General features: G+C 40.3%; 2 protein-coding genes across 3 annotated transcripts in view; one reads left to right on the forward strand and one right to left on the reverse strand.

Moving 5' to 3' along the window:
* The window catches only part of PRKN (parkin RBR E3 ubiquitin protein ligase), a 1348128-nt gene extending 1337557 nt beyond the window's left edge, over positions 1-10571 (reverse strand). Inside the window, exon 1 of one of the 2 annotated variants that reach the window (XM_043592715.1) lies at positions 10440-10571. In XM_043592715.1, coding sequence (XP_043448650.1) covers positions 10440-10446 — 7 coding nt within the window. In that variant the 5' untranslated portion in view covers positions 10447-10571. The remainder of the gene's footprint in view (positions 1-10439) is intronic. The other variant, XM_043592714.1, reaches the window with a different exon arrangement.
* A 139-nt stretch (positions 10572-10710) lies between these two features.
* The window catches only part of PACRG (parkin coregulated), a 510981-nt gene continuing 500649 nt past the window's right edge, over positions 10711-21042 (forward strand). Inside the window, exon 1 of the mRNA XM_043592716.1 lies at positions 10711-11196. Coding sequence (XP_043448651.1) covers positions 11041-11196 — 156 coding nt within the window. The 5' untranslated portion in view covers positions 10711-11040. The remainder of the gene's footprint in view (positions 11197-21042) is intronic.

Below are 21042 nucleotides of genomic sequence, written 5' to 3' on the forward strand. Positions count from 1 at the left end.
CACTACTCCCTGTCCTCAGCACAGCCTCCGCATTCAAACCCTCACATCTTGCTCCGTTAGGAATGCACTCTCTTTATTTGCCTGCTCAGGAGACCACTCATCCCCACAGGTCCAGCTCAAAAGCTCTTCTCTGAAGGTTCCCCTGGACAAGTCAACACAGTTCCATTAGAGCTTCTCTTACTGCTGATCACTATGTTGCAGGTTTTCACAACACCTTCACCGAAGTGTGACTTCCTCCTTCGGATATGCAGACTTGCCACGTGTATCCATCCATTCCCTATAACATTTAGGGAATGTTTGTCCCAATAAATATTTGTTGAATTTAACGTTTATTTTCTTCCTTTCTTTCCAATCCAAATAAACTTTTTTTCTCACAAATCTATTTCTACATCTATTTAAAAAATGTGTCCCATATTTACCTTAGAGTTTCTCCTAATGTACAATGTGTAATTGAGTATCTTCCAAATATTTCAGCTAAAACTGCCTCATGAAACCAAATTCTACACTGACATATTGATTAAAAAATGAAGCAAATCAAGCTCCATAATTTCATTCTTTTTATCCTTCGTAACTTTACTAGAATTTACTTAAAACTTCTAACTATGCAGGCACCCGGGCGGCTCAGTCAATTAAGCATCTGACTTCAGCGCAGGTCACAGTCTCACAGTTTGTGACTTAGAGCCCCACATCGGGTTCTCTGCTGGTCAGCACAGAGCCCACTTCAGATCCTTTGTCTTTCTCTCTCAAAAAATAACAAGTAGTAAAAATTTTAAAAATTATTTTAAAAAAACAAATAAATAAAACTTCTGTGTAATTTTCAACCAAGCCAGGTTAGTTATTATTTAGGAAGGGCAGGGCAATGTTCAATCATTGCACAGGAGCATTCGGTGTCTGACATTCATAGTGAAATGGCAAATAAGAAATAAAAATGTACAGTAAATGGTTATTTGCTCCTGCTTTGCCTGATCATGTGTTGTTGTGTGAAGTCATATTTCCTGTCAACAGCATAACAAAGCTTCCCCTGCTCTACAGGATACAAATGAGCGCCTGGTACAGCAAATAACCCAGCTGTAATTCACTGTTTCAGTCCTGGAGTGTAGCCACATGTTCTTTTGCCACCCGAGAAAACTACCTTGAAAAGTGAGTTATGTCCTTGGCCAGCCTCATCAACTAGTCCACAAAATAAATATTAGATTCCTCACATGTGACATTACTATGCTGCCTCTAAATGACCTCAGAAAGGCAAAATCAAGTAGTGTCACTGTCAACCCAACGCCCTCTCTCTGCTTTCCTTAGTTCGTAATAAGACACTTCAAAACCAGCTGTCAAATGGAGAAAGCCTTAATGGTAATGGTGGTAGCTGAAAAGGATCGCCTCAAGATGGCCAAGTCCTAGTCCCCGAAACCCGGGAATGTGACTGTGTGGCCAAATGGACGTTGCAGATGCAAGTAAATTACGTATCCTGAGAGTGTAAGGATCTTGGGAATGTAATCACAGGTGTCCTTATGAGAGGGAGGCAGAGGAGATCTGACCACAGAGAAGGAGACGTGATGTGGCTGCAGAAAGCGAGACTGGAGTGAGGCGGCTAGGAGCCAGGAAGGAGCCTGCAGAAGTCCAAGAGGAATCTTTGCCAGGGCTGTGGGAGGCTGTTCTGCTAACGCCTGACTTCAGCCCCTTGAAACTCAGGTTGGATTTGTGCCCTCCAGAACCATAAGAGAATAAATCTGTGTTGTTTTAAGCCACCAAATGTGTGATAATTTGCTACAGCAGCAAACAGGAAACTAATACAATGACTGAGTCATGCCTCAAAAGTGTATAAAAAGTAGTGACATGATGGTGCTCATCTCTGTCTTCCAGAAAACACTACTTCTATGATCAAAACATGAGATTACTGAATGCTATGACTAGTGACTTATCTGACATAATTTGTCACAGAAATACAATCAGTTCTACATATATTACAATGCTGATGCATCTGTGTAACCCTTACCACTGTATTTATAACATTTATTGCATTTCTGTATTTGCAATATATTATAAGCTTAATGTTGACCATCTGAAAAACACAGAAAACTACTATGCAAAAGAGTCCCACAAATCCAAAGATAATAATTTGGGGGGATGCTTTCTGAAATTGTTACATATAGAATGCTATCTAGTTTTATGGGGCGCCTGGGTGGCGCAGTCGGTTGAGCATCCGACTTCAGCCAGGTCACGATCTCGCGGTCCGGGAGTTGGAGCCCCGCGTCGGGCTCTGGGCTGATGGCTCGGAGCCTGGAGCCTGTTTCCGATTCTGTGTCTCCCTCTCTCTCTGCCCCTCCCCCGTTCATGCTCTGTCTCTCTCTGTCCCAAAAATAAATAAAAATGTTGAAAAAAAAAATTTTTTAAAAAGAATGCTATCTAGTTTTCAGTTATGGTAACTAAGCTCTTACATTATTTTTTTTAATCTTTCTGAACTATTAAAGAATTCACATATACTCATCAGGCTTAGGTCATAATGTAATATTCTAATCATCATCGTTGTTGCTTGAAGACAAAAAAAAAAGTCATATCACCTTCAGAAATCTGACCTCAAATGGCATCACCTATTAATCTCTGAGCAACTTTACCAGCATAACTTGTATTCTGTTGGCCGTAAAATGATAAAATCCAGACAGGATTTTTAATCAATTTATACACAAAGAATTGTGACAATAGTGACTGGACCCAACAGAGAAGTTCCTCATATGTTAAGTTCCAAATAAAAATTATTCCATAATTCCCCCCCCCAAAAAAAAAGTAAAACTATAAAATGTGTGGCAGTGTTGCAGTGTCCAGAAGCAGCCAGGGTATAAAGGCGAGCACATACACCTGGCATGAGATCATCAGACACCGAGAATAAGACTGTTTGGTGAATTCTTTGGAATCAAGCCGATGAAAAAAAACACCAATACATTTGACAGAAACTCTGCATGTAGTGAGAAACTGCAGGTGCCACACACATACCTAAAAATGGACAGTGAAGAAAAAGAAAGCTCCAGAGAGGACCACAGCACAGGAAGAAATCCAAAGGCTGGGCATCTCACCAATTCCTAACTGTAGAGTGGGAAGCAAGTATCAGATCTCCACCACATATTCCTGTTTGTATCCAATAAGTATGTCTAAATTGCACAGTAAAACATATACAATTCCTATCCAATACTATGAGCTCAGGCATCTTCATTGGAAATCATGTTTCCATATTGTCACACATAGTCATGCAGACGGGGAAGGCCTGCCTCCGGCAGGCTCCAGGTGTTTGTGGTGGCGAGCTCAGATGAGCAGCAGCTTAGGGAATGCTGCCTCAGTTGTATTTAAATCTGTACCTCTCACCGCCCCCCCTTCCCCCCAAGGACACACCACAGAGCTGGGAAGGACTCCGTCTTGAACTCCCGCCAGAGTTCAAGCGCAGAAAGAAGCACCTAGAGCATGAAATTTTATTCAGCCTTTATTTCTGCAGGCGGTGTGCCGGACTGTTGCCCAATCCTATAGCCAGTCACAAGTTCTCACTCCCCACAGCTCTGGATCAAGGAATGAAACAGATCCAGGACCTGATTCCTCAGAGAGCAAAATGCAGAAACAGGGCCTATTTACTGCAGACCGCTCCCCGCACAGGGCACAGGGAGGGACCCTGGAGGTTCCCAGGCTCATCCTCACTGTGACCCTCAACCAAGTCAAGCCCTGGGGGGATCCAGCAGCAAGCAGGGAAAGAGCTCCCCACTTAATTATTCACACGGCAGCTGCTCCTTCAAGCTGGAGAATGAAATGTTAGAATTCCAGCTTCTGAGAAACTCAGGGAACATGGAAAGGGAAAACAGTAAGACCTGAGGAAGGGGGAGGGGGGAGTGCAGGGAGCTGCTGGGACACGGCCACCCCCCACCCCCCAGGCAAACTACCTCAGTCCTGTTTATGCCATTCATACAGAACGAGCTTCAGGTGTCTGTCTTATCTCTCCATGTTCTGGAAAATGCATCTACTCTGCACAAGGAGCTTACAAAATCACTACTTAGTTACAAAGTGCTTCATCTAAGGTCACCTGGTTTATGCACTGAAATTCCACAAACGTTTAACAAGAGGAATAACTGGTACATCCATCGATTAGGTAAATAATGCAATTGCCCCAATTGGAACACTGATATTAGGTCCCTAATCACTATTTTTTTTCCCATTTATTTGATGAGGGTGGGTTGTTAGCGGTTTGAGGGACGCGTAAGGTTGCTGTATATTGTACATGCAGCTTTTTCTCTCTTCCAGTGGTAAGGGCTCTAATGTTAACCTTCATCATGAGGGACCCTGCGCAAGTTTTACAGGAAAAGTAAATTGAAGAAATCATCAGGAACCTCTCAATACTATCAAAAAATACAAACACTGGTCCAAGGATGATGGTCTCCATCCTTGGCCAGGTGTCTAAGTTGTGCAGATATGGAAAAGGAACCAACCCTTCTGTACACGATTCTAGGTCACTCAGGACCTCAGCTTTAGCGACAGTGTTCTCTCCACGTACAGAAGAAACTATAAGTAGAGACCTAAGCATCATGTACCACACATCACAGAGGGACACTGAGGGTATTTTTGGAACACACAAAAAATGTTAAGGTTTACATAAAAATGTTAAGGTTACAAAAAAATGTTAAGGTAACATAAAAAACAAAAACAAAAACAAAAAAATCCACCTTCCTGTCAATGAGAGACATTTAATACATTCTAAAAAAATAAGAACAATTTTTAGTGTTAGAAAAAATGGCCCTCTATCGGAGAGGAGTTAACGACATCAAAAATGTCGCCATGCTGGCAAAAGATGTCTCCTCCCCTGCAGCCACCCTGTAGCTCTCTTAGTGGAAGACGGTCTCCTGCTTGGGAGAAAGCAGAAGCCAGTAACGGTTCCCTGGGCTCGCGGGCACTGTACTCCTGCCACAGACGTCTTTCTGAAACGTAATCCGCTCGTAAGGCTCTTCCGCGAGCAGTGGCTCACTGACCCCTCTGGGGCACTACAGTTCAGAGCTGGCCTCCGTGACCCCGCTTGCAGACCACGCCCTTCCAGCCTGGTGCAACCTGCTACCCCGCCCTCCGTCCCACAGCTTGGTCTTCACCCCCTCTTCCCTCTCCCTGCGGGGCCTCTGCTCACGTCTGTCCCTCCATCTAGCACCCTGCCTTGGTCTGATGAACTCCTACTAGTCCTTCAGTGCCTCTGGACACAGCGGATCCACCAGGCTTCCAAGCTGCCCCCTCCAGGGCCTCCCTGGAGAAACCTCGATCACGGCACTTACAAGTGAGGACTGCAAAGCCTTTATCTTCCGGTACACCTTCCACACTAGGAGGTGACCAACAGCAGTTGCTAAAGTCTTGGTTGATTCTAGAGGAGGAGCTGATGGCTCCAGACTGACAAGTGTGAGAGTTGACACACAGGAGGGGATCTTAAGGAAAACTTCACACAAAGTTGGTGTCCTGTGAAATGGAACTTGCAGGATGCACAGACGCACTGCAGAGAGGAATAACGTGCAAAGACGAGAGACTAATGATGTGAGCAGAAGAGACAAAAAATTGTGGCGTGCTGCTGCATGTGTGTGCGTGTGTGTAGCGTTGTCTGCGTTAACATATACACATATCTTTGTAATTACTCTGCTTCTGTTGGGGAGAGGCGGGAATCGGTACCCCAAATGCAGGTCATATCCGTCCAAGCAAACTTGTCGGGGAGAAACGGTCTCACAGTTCCCTGCGTCCCCTCCCCACAGGTAATATACACACATTTGCCCCGGACCTGGACCTCCCCTGCATACCACCACCTAGTACCATCTAGTTTTAGAAAGAATTGACACAGAAATCATTATTGTGAGTTGAAATACCTGTTAATCCATATAGAAGAAAGGTTTCCATTTAGTGAAGACAGATACTGGAATAAACCTGGTAGAAGGCTCAGATAATTAGGACATACGGTGCTGGGGGAAATATAATAATATCACCGCAATTCTTTTTAACCAAGCCTCTCCCCTATAGGGGGAAGTAAATAATCCAGGAAGGTGAACTGTAACACAAATCAGCCAACTGTCACATAAATCTCCTTCTTTAATTTTACAAAACTTAAGAGAGAAACCATTCAGGTTACTACAAAGAAATCTTTAAAATGAGCTCATTAAATGCAAATTAAAACAGAAACACTGAATAAGTGCCGGGCCACAATTAAAGGCTGAAGAAACAGCAGGTAAGAAACAATTCTCATTGATCAAAGAACTAAAAGCTAACAGAATAGAGTATTCTGCATTGAAACTGCTTTCATGAATATGAAGCATTTCGAAGTAAGGAGTTTTTTTTTTTTTTCTCTCATTTTTCAAAGAAGCTTTGGAGGTAGAAATGGATCTGCATATCTTAACACAAAGTACTTCCATTGTACCATTTTCAAGCAATGAAGCTATGAGGTTTCAAAAAAATGTGGACTTCAAAAAAATCCTTAGAAATCGTTCCAAAATTGAAAGGGGCAGAAGGTCATCATTTTAGAGCCTTTGGACCCAAAGAAAAACTGTACATAATTACACAAAATCGTCTATGCAAAGATTCAGTAGAATTTCTTTTATGACACAATTGTACCTCATGGCAAATAGAAGCTTTCAGAGCCTGTCTTGAGTACTTCGACGTAGGGTCACTTTTTGTCTAAAAGTATTGAAAAGGCAAAGCAAGTAGCAGTGCACAGTACCTTCAACTAGAAATATAAACTCTGAGACTTTAAAATTCATCACATGTAAGTTTTAAAACAAATATATAGATTTATAGGAAAATAGTAAAGTGAGAGTGTACACTCAAGATAGAAAGAGCATTGTTTTGGGTTGTTTTTTTTTTTTTTTTCTATTTTATTCACTTGTGTATCCCTGGCACCTGGAGTGGCACTGGGCACACAGCAGGTGCTCGATTATTGGATCTGCTTTCATGAAAATAAAACAATATAAAATGAGAAGTGAGGGGAGGGGTTCCTTATAAATTCATTTTAAAAATTAAAATATACTGGTTTTCATTTATCATGAAGGCAAAACTTAAAATATTTTATGGGACACAAGGGAGAAATGGGAATTCTTATAAACACTGTCAGCAACGGCAGAGGCACCAAGAACAGTTGTGCAGTTGTGCACCATTCAAAAGAACTAAACCTGAGCAGGGATAGAAAAAGGGAGGGAGAGAGTAAAAACCCAGCAGGTGTTCTCCTGAGAAGGTCAGTCTTGGGGAAGATGTCTTTTTGAAATTCTTCAATCCTGAGGAGCAGGGCAATGTTTGCTACCTTGTTGTATTGGATAGAAATGTAAAATAGGGTGACTTATTTTAGAAAAATTTAGAAATACCTATAAAAATTCGAAATCTACTAATCCTTTGACTAGAAAATCCACCCAGAAATTGTAATAAGATTTTTACTTTACATATTTGCTTACATATGCAAATAAAAAGATATGAACACAAACATTTCTGATGATAGCAATCTGTAAACCTAATGAATGCTCATTTATTGAAGAGTATTTGCATAATTCGTGTACATCCACAAAATAAAAGAGTAACAGGAATTACTGTGGGGTGGAGTTGTACAGGCAGACATGTATGTTTTCTAAGAGATATTAAGTTAAACAATGTACAGATGTGACTATGTTCTAATTATTATTTTTTTTTAATCAAAAATCTCTTTAAAGAGTAAGACACTGAATTTGAATTTCAATACTGGCAACATTATTGTATACATATGCGTTCATTTTAATATCTGATACTACTGAAATACCTAAATCCAGTTCCACAGGAGTTAGAATATACCGCAAATATCACTACTAAATTTCAATTTTAAACAAAAGGAATTGCTAACTTTTAAAAGGGTGAAATATATTTTTAATCGTGATGCCAAAAATTACATTTTTCTAAGTAGAATTTTCTTAGGCCTTTCAATTCCGTTTTACATTATCTTGATGTCATTCTCCAAATTGCTCAAAGTCATCAACGCCAACCTCAACTAAACTATGTTTCTATGGCTGTCTGGGTCGGGGCATTTAACCTATCAGTCATAATCCAAGTGAGAAATAGGAGTACTTTTGAGACAGTCTCTGTGTCAAGAAGGAATCCTAGGTTTTAAGAATGTAAAAGAAAGTTTAATTCTATTGGCGGTAGGGTAACAGTCAATCTCCTTTATTCCTATTTTACCAAATGACCTCTTTTTGTTTTTCTTCAAAGTAAGCCAAGATTTAAATAAAGTGGAAAAGTACAATTTGTAGCAAAGAAGGTGTAGCAATTAAAGAGAGCATAGGAACGAAAGGGGCAAGTTGTGAGTACCACAATGTCTTTAACAGAAAAAAACAATCCCAGAAATATATTGATGTATATTTTGATCTCCAGCTTATCACTGGGTATAAAAGGCTCTAATACCTTTCCTGGTTCCAAAGTTTGGTCACAGAAACAGGAAACCCATTACTCCATGATATATTTTCAATTGCCTCCACTTTCACTTACCTTCGATACTCCAACACAACCAAATCCAAAATTGGCAATTAAGATTTTTATTAAAATGTGCCCACTGACCAAATTAGGCAATGCAACTAATTGTATAAAATAATTTACTGCATATTGTCCACAGGGTTTTTACATGTGAGGGACTTTTCTTGGGAGGGGGCAGGGATTTCACTATTTATGTTGTGATACATATTTGTTTGCACTATGAAAAACAGTATCTGGAGTATGAGAAAAGCATCTTCTAAAATCCACCTTATAGTCTCCATGTAATTACAAGTTACTAATAACTGTCTAATCACCAAATACAAAGATCATACTCTTTCCTTCTGTGTCCCTGGATCCCAAATAAACTAAACTGCCTAAACATAGCTCATCCTAACAAAGTTTTTATATAGTCATTTATTAGATAATAATTTAGATTTAAGTAATGATTTTTAGATCTTAAGTTCTTGTCTTTATATTGCTTTACTATAAATTTGCTTCTTTTAAAAGTATCCATGCACTAGATTAAATTGAATTAAAATAAGATTTGCACAATTGTCTTGAAAATATAGACTTTTGCCCCTGTAAAATGCTGACATGATGGATTTTGAAAATTTTCTTCTACTTGGTTTTCTGAATCAGTTCAGAGTTGTGTTTACAAGTAGATTTTATGTAGCAGTCACCTAAAAAGGCTCAAAAAAGGTTCATAAAAATTTTTATGAAAAATTTCTAAGAAAAATGTCTTAATTGGATGACTTTCAAAAGTCATTCATCAGGAGTCATACGTGCTCGAAAAGTAAGAAAAATTGGACAGCATCCTTAGGTTTTATCATTGCAGCAAAGACAGAGTCAGTTGACTGGCATGATTCTCCCAGCAAGTAGAACGTTTTACATTTTAACATTAATTTCCTAAATAAAAGACTTCAGACGAGCTTATCAGTGCATACAAACTTACATATTTTAAAAATCCACTTCTCATCTTTCTCGACAGACCACTTTTGACTTCAGATGTACTCGTCGTACTCAAAAGTAGTTTGTAAGTGGCGCCCATCAAAAATAATCCCCCAAGAGGCTCACCAAATCTTCCATACACAATCTAGAGCAACTCTCTGTCATAACAAATCCCCAAATAACAACGGTATCTAATCATACTGTGCATTAACTCTAATTTCAGAGATTACCGCTAAAAAAAACCAAAAACAAAACCCCCAAACCCAAAACCCACAACTTTGGCTTAACAACCCTGTAAGGGAGAAACTTTGCTAAACTTATACATCACAGTGTTTAAAAACAGAAGAACCATTTCCAAAGCTTTAATCACCGAAATGCGCCTAGGTCATTTTGTGTTGAGTAATAAGAATTCATTCTGAAAAGAATTAATCCGTGTTATTGTTTACTCTAAATACTTTCATCTCAGACCTACAATGAGAGATTTAAAAGGAAAGACCGGAGGGAGCAAGACGTTTAAATCCATCCGCAGGGATTTCTTTTGAGCCTAGAGTTTAATGTTTCGCTAGGGTTTCCCCATAGAGAGTCCTACAGACGGTGGGTCCCAATCTGTTCCTAACTGGAAGACAGCTACCAAGGTGCCAGGAGGGACGGATACGCCGGGCGCACGAGAGGGGCCAGCACCCCGACCCCCACAGGTCTGGCAGGGCAGTGCGCTCGCGGTGGGAACGCGCGACCCAGCCTTCACCTTGGGAGGTGCAGAGGCGCACACCAGGGTCCCCGGAGAAGTTGTCTCCAGCGGGAAGCCTGTCAAACCACGGACGGGGTGGGGGCTTAGAACACACACACTTATTCTCCTGGTCCTCGGCGGGCACCGGGAAGCCCGCCGCGCGGGCTGAGCAGGGGCGGACACTGCCGCCCTGCCACTGACAGTTGACGCCGGCGGACACCCTGGAGGTCCCCGTCCGCCGAGGCCCGGCGGGGCGGCGCAGAGAGGCTGTACCTGGCAGGCACCCACGTACCTATCATGGTCACTGGGCAGGTGGAGACTGCTAGGCACACAGGAGCCTCCGCGCACACCGGCACCCGCCTGTGCCTCCCACCAGTGTGGCTCCGGGGGTAAGTCTTCCGGCACTTGCCTCCCCTGTGCCCGGCCTTCGGAATGCGCACGCGCCGACGGCGCGCACCAGGGGCCTTCTGGGAGTCGTAGTTTTACCGCGTAGTTTCTCCTCACCCCGCCCCTCTCCCTCCGGCCGCCGGCCGCGGTCCGCCGCCGGCCTTCCGCCGCCATTCGGGATTCAGGCCCAGGAAACGTACGTCACGGGGGAACTGGGCCATTCGGCCTTAGTGTTGACGCGTCGCTTAGCAACCGGGAGGCTTACCTTTGGAAGCTTGTTGCAGCTTTTGCCGCGGTCCTTCGCTCTTCCTGCCCCTCCCCTCCCTTCAACTCCTTTCACCTAGGAGCTGCCAAACATCTGGATCAACCTGGGCGCTACGAGGGGTTGAATTTCTACCAGTAACGCGCCTTTTTACATTTTTTTTTCCCGAACTCCTTCTCACATCCGTAAAACCCACTGCTTCTTTTACTACACGTTTTATGAGAACAAGACATTTTCTAGGAAGATGGTGGCAGAAAAAGAGACCCTGAGCTTAAACAAATGCCCAGACAAGATGCCGAAGAGGACCAAGCTGCTGGCACAACAGCCGCTCCCGGTGCACCAGCCTCACTCCCTGGTTTCTGAGGGCTTCACAGTCAAAGCCATGATGAAAAACTCAGTCGTAAGTGATCTTCTTGCATTGAATGCACTCGCTCCGAATCAGGGGACACCAGATTATAGATGCTGGCCGGCCCTGTGATGGATTCTGAATCTCTGTCCTGGGTGGTCTTTGGCAAAAATGGCAATTACTCTGCAGATGGTGCCCACCAGAGTGTGCAGGTCCAGGCTAGGTCGTCAGAAAGGATCTCGGGCAAGTGAGGTACTATACTCATTGATAAGCACCTGCCTAATAACTCATGGTTTCTAGACCATCCAAAATTACTATTTACACGGAAAAAAAAAAAAAGACCCTCTTTCCCTATTTGATTCCTAATCTAGCCCCACTCCTCAGCAAAGGACCTTATAGAAGGCGAGTTCTTAGAAATCATAAAGTCTTGCAAAATGTGACATGTGCTGACGTGCACCCAGAAACATAAACTCATTAAATCATCTACAATAAGAAATCTCATCAATTCACCCTAAGAAGTTTTAGCATATCCATACATTTACTTTAACAACCCTCTTTCTTACAAAATAATTTCAGCCTGTTAGAGCACTGATAGGCAATTTAATATGAAGTCTATTTCCAGATAGACCTTTTAAATGATAAATTTAAACAATCCAAGCTTCAGTTCAAGTATTTCTATTACTACAATTCATATTTAATTTCTATAATTGCTATTGTAAAAATATTCTCAATACTATTAGGGGAAAGAAAGGGTTTAAAAATGCACACAAGTGAATTAGCTACATGCATGAAAGGTTTTAAAAAAACTTTCATACTTGTTAAGCAGCTTTAGATTTGGTATGCTAAGCCAGGTTTTACTACTGACAGACTAAGCAAGCCCCTGTCTAGGAATGAGATATTAATAATAAATGCAGCTTTCAAATTTGTATAATTTACACTCTGGGAGCATCTGACTTATTGTATAGCAGCTCACTGTGTTAAATGAATAGTGTTGTTTTCCAGTATCACATTATCTCTTTTATACAAATATTGGAAACCTAATACCTTATTCCTAAACTGCATCCTTAAAATACATGAACGAAACAGATTACCTCTAGATCCCTAGGTCAGATTGCCATATTAGTACACAAAATGATATTTAGCTTATTGGAATGTGTGTCACTTGATTTACAACAGGTAAAATTCATGAAAGTAGATTAAATCCCTGCTTGTTGTAACCTGCAATCTTTTTTACATGTTTTCCCCATGAATAGGTGGTCATGGGAGTCCAGATGATTCATTTATCAGCAATATAGAATACGATCACCATTCAAGCTAATTAATTGTTTTTTCTTCTACACAGTATTTGTAATTATAATCTTGGTCGTTTTTTCTTTTTTTTTTTTTTTTTACATTTAAAAAAAAAATTATTTTTGAGAGACAGAGAGAGACAGAGCATGAGCAAGGGAGGGTCAGAGAAAGAGAGAGACAGACAGAATCAGAAGCAGGCTCCAGGCTCTGAGCTGTCAGCACAGAGCCCGATGTGGGGCTCGAACCCAAGAACCATGAGATCATGACCTAAGCCAAAGTCTGACACTCAACCGACTGAGCCACCCGGGCGCCTCGGTCATTTTTTTCAATGTTATATTTTTTCACAGACACGTAAAAAATTGGTCATTTTCTCTTTTTTTCCTAAATTTTTATTTATAATCATGTTTATTTTTTAACATAGCCTTATACCTAAAGTCATAGTTCCTGGAAAATTAAGTATTTCAGTATTGCCCAATATAGTAAATATGCTTATAAAACTAAAATAGCAAAAAAAAATTGATTATGAAGAAGCCTTCTTTATAAACAACCTACATGAGTTAAATATCCTCTGATTTTGCATTTTTAGAGAAAATCTCTTAGTGTTATATCTGTATTTCCATTAAGAGCCTCAGAACAGGATGTGTCATTCTTTCTTTCACTTTATTTAGTGAGAAATCACAATTCATAAATGCAGATATTATCCACATATTCATTCATTCAAGCAAAAACTCCATCTCTTTTCCTTTTTTTTTTTTTCTTTTTTTTTTTTTTTTTGCTAAGCTAGGAACATTTGGGATCAGCAAAACAAAGTCCCTGTCCTTCGTCCTCCGAAGAAAACTACCACACAATAATAAAGGCTTGGTAAAAGAAAGATACCGTTTATACAAAATAACTTCAGGGGTATAGGAAGTGAAACTTTTCATTTTTATCTCCAATATTTACCTTTCACCATTTCTGTCTTCAGCAATGTGAACCTTTGGCATTAAAATGTCAGAATACCCCTCTCTCTTTCTTAAGGTTTATTTCTATTCAGAAAATAACATGCCAGTCTCCAGCTTCTCTTGATTACAACTGCTGTCCAAGTGTGGACACCTATATCGTTTTTCTGGCATTGAGACTTCCCTTCAATTGCCTCTTTCAGAAACTTCCTAATTAAATGAGTCACCATTCCAGTGCTCCTCCACAAAAGATGTATGCAACTGCGCCCCAAAGAGGTCTATGGAGATTCCCAGTGTTTCTTTGAGAATGTTCTAGTAGCATAAATATATACACTTGATCATAAACTGATTTGATCAGATGGGCTGTGCAAACAGAAATCCCTATCTGAACAGTCATATTCTCTCTCCCTCCCTCCCTCTCTCTCTCTCTCTATATATATATATCAATAAAAAAATTATAAAATAATAATAAGCATAAATGGCTAGGTTTTTAAGACCCAATGTCAAGTAAGCTTCTTCCTTTACTTCCCTGAAATTATTATTGCATTCTGTTTGAAAACAAGCAATGACAAAATTCCTGAAGTCAGAGACTAATATCAAATTCATCTTGTTATGTGTGCCTAAAAAGAGTGGTAGAAGATACAGAATTTGAAGATTTCATGTTCCATTTTCCCTGTAAAGGCCTTGTTTCATGGTATGTTGGAATCTATAGCCAGAAACCAGTAGTTCAGTGTTGCACTGGTTTAATCTCAAATGACAATAGATGCCTTCTGTGCTAATACACTTTATCATAAATGAAGTTAGGCTGTAGGCCCTAGTTATGATGATACAGATTGACTTCAGCTTAAGCTTTATACTGTAGATTTCCTTTTCAACAGGCATATGTTTTATGTTCAAAGCTTAGGGGAATGGGAGAAATAATTCTTTTTTTTTTTTCAACGTTTATTTATTTTTGGGACAGAGAGAGACAGAGCATGAACGGGGGAGGGGCAGAGAGAGAGGGAGACACAGAATCAGAAACAAGCTCCAGGCTCTGAGCCATCAGCCCAGAGCCTGACACGGGGCTCGAACTCCCGGACCGCGAGATTGTGACTTGGCTGAAGTCGGACGCTTAACCGACTGCGCCACCCAGGCGCCCCGAGAAATAATTATTTAATGTTACATATGTAGAGACTTTTATACTTACCAATCATATATTCATTCAACACATAGTGGTAATGGTCAACATTTATACATTATATATTAAGGTATTGACTTGGCTGCTTTAACAGAGACCCAATAACAATAGTTTAACTAAAATGGAAGTTGTTTCTATTGCATAGAAAGGTCCAAGTTTGTTGGGCACTGCTTGTATATTGCTTTGTATCCTGTCGGATGATGTCCTCGGTCAAGGTGGGGTCACCACCATCAGGGTCAAATCCCTACCCTCAAAAGAAAGAAAGAAGCAGCAGCAGCAAGCTCCCTTTTGGAGGCCTGGCCCAGGCACCACACCACACTTTCATTCACATCCCACTGGCCAGAATTTGGTCATAGGCCTATACTTTCCCTTTCTACAAAAACCTATGAAAAACACACCCTTGCAGGAACTCCCAGGCCCCCACACGTTCCATCAGGAAAAGGGCTAAGAAAGCTATATACCTACAAAAGGGCACAATGTCCAGCACCTACCTAGGCATGGTGAGGGGGGTGGGGGAGCACCTGTAAGAAGAGGCAGGAAGAAATGGAGAGCAAGCAGCTTCATCAGAAATGTGTGTCCCAGAAGTTACACTTGTCACTTCTGCTCAAATTGGTTGCAAAAACTTACTTTTATGACCATATCCAGTTGTAAGAGAGGCTGGGAACTGTAGTCTCTGACTGGTAGCTCTGTGTCTAGCTGAAAGTTGAGGTATTTTATTACTGTAATAAGGGGAAAAAGGAATAGTAGCAGTGAGCGTGGTAATTAGAAGTGTCCACCGCCTTAGGGTGCCTGGGTGGCTCAGTCAGTTCAGCGTCTGCCTCTTGATCTTGGCTCAGGTCATGATCTCATGGTTCGTGGGTTCGAGTCCTGTGTCAGGCTCTCTCTCCCTCTCTTGGGATTCTTGCTCTCCCTCTCTCTCTCCCCCTCCCTCACTCTCTCTCTCTCTCTCTCTCTCTCTCTCTCTCTCTCTCTCTCTCAAAATAAATAAACTTAAAAAAAAAGTGTACACCACCAGTGGTAAATATGCTCTGTTGCTAGTGAAGAAAAGGAAATAAACAAGCAAAGTAATTGCAGGACATGTAAATACATGTCTGTCCGTGGTAAGGCTTAGAAGTATTTGCTCAGCACGGTGGAAGTACTAACGATGAGGGGACCTCCTCACCTTTTGTCTGGGCTTTTACAATATTCATCCAAACTGGTCTCTAGATTCCATCCACCATTTGGTTGTTTGCCTCAAGCGTCCATCAGTATTACGACATTCATCTTCCCAGTAAAGTTCCCCTCTTATCGCTGCTCAGAGAAAACCAGGGCACCTCCACCAAACCAGCAAGGTCTTCTGTGATGTAACCTATTCTAAGGTTTATTTTCATCTCCCTCTATTCTCATTTCCTTCCACCAAATTGAACACTAACCTTTCATTGTTGCGATTTCACTTATCTTGTACCCTCTGCTCAAATGCCCTCCTTCCTACATATCTGCGTGCACGCGCGCACACACACACGTTCCTTCACACATTATGTAACGAATATCTATTGATCGCCGTGCCAAATGCTGTTTAGGTGCTGGCAGTTGAGCAGTCTAGAAAAGGCAGAACCCATGCTGTCAAGAACTTTTATTTTTGTGGCCAGCTAAAATGCCAACTGCTTCGAGAAGACTTCCTAATTCTCCCTCTTTGTCAACCAAGATGGAAAATTATCCTTTGCTCATTGTTTTCTACTGTGTATGATGGTTATTTTTGGCTCATGTTTTGTCTTCTGTAAATTTCCTTTGAGGGCAGAACCTATGGCTAACTAATTTTTTTCATCCTAACCAGTACCTAATTGTGTACTCACTAAGTATCTGATGAATGAAGGTAAGCAAGTCTACCCTTCTCGTCTCATCTTCTGCCTCTTTCATATTGCCCTAATTATTATATGTCTTTTTCTTTTTAACCACCCTCCCCTGATTTAGGAACTCAGACGATCTCTTTAAAATTCAGCCAGATCATGGCATTTCTTATCTCAAACACTTCAACATCTCCTCATTCCTAGTGAAAGTTGAAGTTCTTCCTCTTTTGTAAGATCCTAAGTAATCTGGCACTGTTGCGCTTTTTAAAAATTCTTTTAATGTTTATTCATTTTTGAGACACACACACACATATGTATATATGTATATGTGTATGTATACGTATACACATACACATATACATATATATATTTGGGGAGCCTGGGTGGCTCAGTCGATCTGACCTTAGCTCAAGTTATGATCTTGCAGTTTGTGGGTTTGAGTTCTGTGTCATGCTCTGTTTTGAGAGCTCAGAGCTCTGTCAATGGACACAAATTGTGTCCATATTTTGGCTATTATAAATAACGCTGCAATGAACATATGGGTGTCTATACCTCTTCAAATTATTTTTTTAAATTTTCTTTGGATAAATACCTAGAAGTGGAATTGCTGGATCATATGGTAGTTCTAATGTCAATTTTTTGAGAAATTTCCATATTGTTTTCCATAGTGGCTGCACCAACTTACATTCCTAGCAACACTTGTGAGGGTTTCCTTTTCTCCAGATCTTCCCTACACTTCTTATATTTTGTCTTTTCAATAAGAGCTGATCTCACAGGTGTTATGAAGTGATATATCATTCTGGTTTTGACTTGCATTACCCTGATGATTACATATTGAGCATAGAACATTGAACAGCTTTTAGTGCTCCTGGTGGCCATCTATATGTCTTCTTTGGAAATATGTCCATTCAAGTCCTCTGCCCATTTTCTAGTTGGGTTTTCTAATTGTTTTTGATATGAAGTTGCTCAAGTTCTTTATATATTTTGACTACTAGCCCTCCTTATTTCATATATTGTTTGCAAATATCTTCTCCTATTCATAGGTTGCCTTTTCATTTTATTGATGGTTTCCTTTGCTGTCCAAACGCTCCTTGGTTTAATGCAATTCCATTTGTTTATTTTAGCATTTGTTGCCTATACCTAAGAAGACTGGTCCAACAAATATAGGTAAAACCTATGTCAAAGAGCTTACTGCCTATGTTTTCTTTTAGTGGTTTTATGGCTTCAGGTCTCGCATTCAAGTCCTTAATCCATTTTGAATTTATTTTTGTATATGGTACAAGACAGTGGTCCAGTTTCATTCTTTTGCATGTACCTATCCAGTTTTCCCAGACCATTTATTGAAAAGACTACATCTTCTCCATTGTATCTCTTTGCCTTCTTTTTCATAGATTATTTGGCCATATGTGTGTCCATTTATTTCTGGGCTTTCCATTCTGTTCCATTGATTTATGTCTCTGTGTGTGTGTGTGTGTGTGTGTGTGTGTGTGTGTGTGTGTGTTTGAGCCACTAGCATACTGTTTTTATTACTGTAGCTTTGGGTATTATTTTAAATCAGGGAGCATGATACCCCTTGCTTTGTTCTTTCTCACAATTACTTTGGCTATTTGTGACGTTTTGTGGTTTCATACAAATTTTTTGGATTCTTTTTTCTACTTTTGTGAAAAATGTCCATTGGTATTTTGATGAGGATTGCACTTATCCATAGATTGTTTGGGTGCTGTGGGCATTTTAACAATATTGTTCCAATTTATGAATGTGGTATATCTTTCCATTTATTTGTGTCATCTTCAACTTTTTTTTTCATCAGTGTCTTATAGTTTTCAAAGAATATGTCTTTCACATTTTTGGTTAAGTTTATTCCTAGGTATTTTATTCTTTTTTTTTTTTAATGAAGTGCATACATAAGGGTTTTTTTTTTTTTTAAGTTTATTCATTTTGAGAGAAAGAGTGAGTGTGGTGGGGGAGGGGGGGCAGAGAGAGAGGGAATGAGAGAGAATCCCAAGCAGGCTCCGTGCCAACAGCATGGAGCCCAGCGTGGGGCTTGAATCCACAAACCGTTTGGGCTTGAACCCAAAACCAAGAGTTGACAGCCCAACCGAGTGATCTACCTAGATGCCCTTAGGTATTTTATTCTTTTTGATGCAACTGTACATGGGACTGTTAATTTCTCTTTTTGATGGCTTATTCTTAGTGTATAAAAATATGACTGATTTCTGTTAATTTTGTATCTTGCAACTTTATTGAATTCATTTATTAGTTCTAATAGTTTTTTGGTGGAGTCTTTAGGATTTTCTATATATAGTATCATGTTATCTGTAATTTCATTTTCCTTATCATTTTTTTTCAACGTTTTTTATTTTATTTTTGGGACAGAGAGAGACAGAGCATGAACGGGGGAGGGGCAGAGAGAGAGGGAGACACAGAATCGGAAACAGGCTCCAGGCTCTGAGCCATCAGCCCAGAGCCCGACGCGGGGCTCGAACTCACCGACCGCGAGATCGTGACCTGGCTGAAGTCGGACGCTTAACCGACTGCGCCACCCAGGCGCCCCTCATTTTCCTTATCAATTTGGATGTCTTTTATTTCTTTCTTTTGCCTAATTCCTCTGTCTAGGACTTCCAATATTAAAAATGGTGAAAAAAAAGTCGACATCTTTGTCTTGTTTGTGATGTTATAGGAAAAGCTTTCAGCCTTCCACCATTGAATATGATGTTAGCTGTAGGTTTGTCATATATATGGCTTCTAATTATGTTGGGGTACATTCCTTCTTTTCTTACTTTGTTGAGAGTTTTTTTATCATAGGTGGATGTTGAATTTTGTCAAATTTTTTTTCTGAATCTATTGAGATGATGACATGATTTTTGTTCTTAGTTTTGTTAATGTGGTTTCTCAGGGTGATTAATTTGTGGATGTTAAATCATCCATGCACTGCTGGAATAAATCCCACTTGACTGTGGTATATGATCCTTTTAACACATTGTTGCATTCAGTTTGCTAATATTTTGTTGAGGATTTTTGCATCTATATTCACCAGGGATATATTAGCCTAAAATTGTCTTTCTTTTTGTGGTGTCTTTCTCTGGTTTTGGTGTCAGAGTTATGCTGGTTTTGTAAAAATGAGTTTGGAAGTATTCCTTTCTCCTTAATTTTTTTAAGTTTTATTTATCTTTTTGAGAGAGAGAGAACATGTGCATGAGCAGGAGAGAGGCAGAGAGAGGAGGAGAGAGACAATCCCAAGCAGCCCCACAGTGTCAGTGTAGAGCCCGATGAGCGGCTTGAAGTCACAAACTGTGAGATCATGACCTGAGCTGAAATCAGAAGTCAGGCACTTGAAGCTGTCTGGTCCTGGACATACATACATACATACATACATACATACATACATACATTTATTTATTTATTTATGAGAGATTTTGAATTAATTAGTCAATTGTATTACTTGCAGTCTATCAATATTTTCTAAAATGTTTTTCAATGTTTATTTAATTTTGAGAGAGACAGAGACAGAGAGCAAACTGGGGAGGGGCAAAGAGAGAAGGAGACACAGAATCTGAAGCAGCTCCAGGCTCTGAGCTGTCAGCACAGAACTCTTTGTGGGGCTAGAAACTACGAACCGTGAGATCATGAGCTGAGCTGAAGTCAGATGCTTATCCTACTGAGCCACTCAGGTGCCCCAGTCTATTAATATTTTCTATTTCTTTGTGATTCAGTCTTGGAAGATAGTGTTTTTCTAGAAATGTATCTACTTCTTCTAGATTTTCCAGTTTGTTGATATAATTCCAATTTGTTTTGATCCCTTTGTGTTTCATGGTGTCGATGGTAACTTCTCTTTCATTCGTGATTTTATTTGGGTCCTCTTTTTTTATTGATGAGTCTGGCTAGAGGTTTATTAATTTTGTTTATCTTTTCAAAGAACCAGCTGTTAGTTTCATTGATCTTTTTTCTATTGTCCTTTCAGTGTCTACTTCATTCATTTCCACTCTGATCTTTATTATTTCCTTTCTTCTACTAACTTCTGGCTTTGTCCTTTTTCTGTTTCCTTCAGGTGTAAAAGTTAGGTTGTTATTTGTTATTTTTCTTGTTTTCTTGAACTAGTTCTGTGTTGCTATGAACTTCCCTCTTAGAACTGTTTTCACTGCATCTCCTAGATGTTAGAAAATTGTGTTTCCATTTCCATTTGTCTCAGGGTATTTTGTGATGTTATCTTTGATTTCTTCATTAACCTATTGGTTGCATAACAACATAGTGGTTAGCCTCATGTGTTGGTGAGTGAGTATGTGTGCGCGTTTTCCAGTTTTCTTCTTGTAATTGATTTCTAGTTTCATACCATCGTGTTCAGAAAAGATGCTTGATATAATTTCAGTCTTCTTAAATTTAGTGAGGCCTGCATTGTGGCCTAACATGCAATCTGTTCTGGAGACTGTTCCATGAACACTTGAAAAGAATGTGTGAGGGGTACCTGGGTGGCTCTGTCGGTTGAGCGTCCGACTTTGGCTTAGGTCATGATCTCGCAGTCTGTGGGTTCGAGCCCCGCATCGGGCCCTGTGCTGACAGCTCGGAGCCTAGAACCTGCTTCTGATTCTGTCTCCCTCTCTCTCTGCCCCTCCCCTGCTCATGCTCTGTTTCTCTCACTCTCAAAAATGAATAAATGTTAAAAAAAAAAAAA

Source organism: Prionailurus bengalensis, chromosome B2 (assembly GCF_016509475.1).
Source record: "Prionailurus bengalensis isolate Pbe53 chromosome B2, Fcat_Pben_1.1_paternal_pri, whole genome shotgun sequence".
NCBI lineage: Eukaryota > Metazoa > Chordata > Mammalia > Carnivora > Felidae > Prionailurus > Prionailurus bengalensis.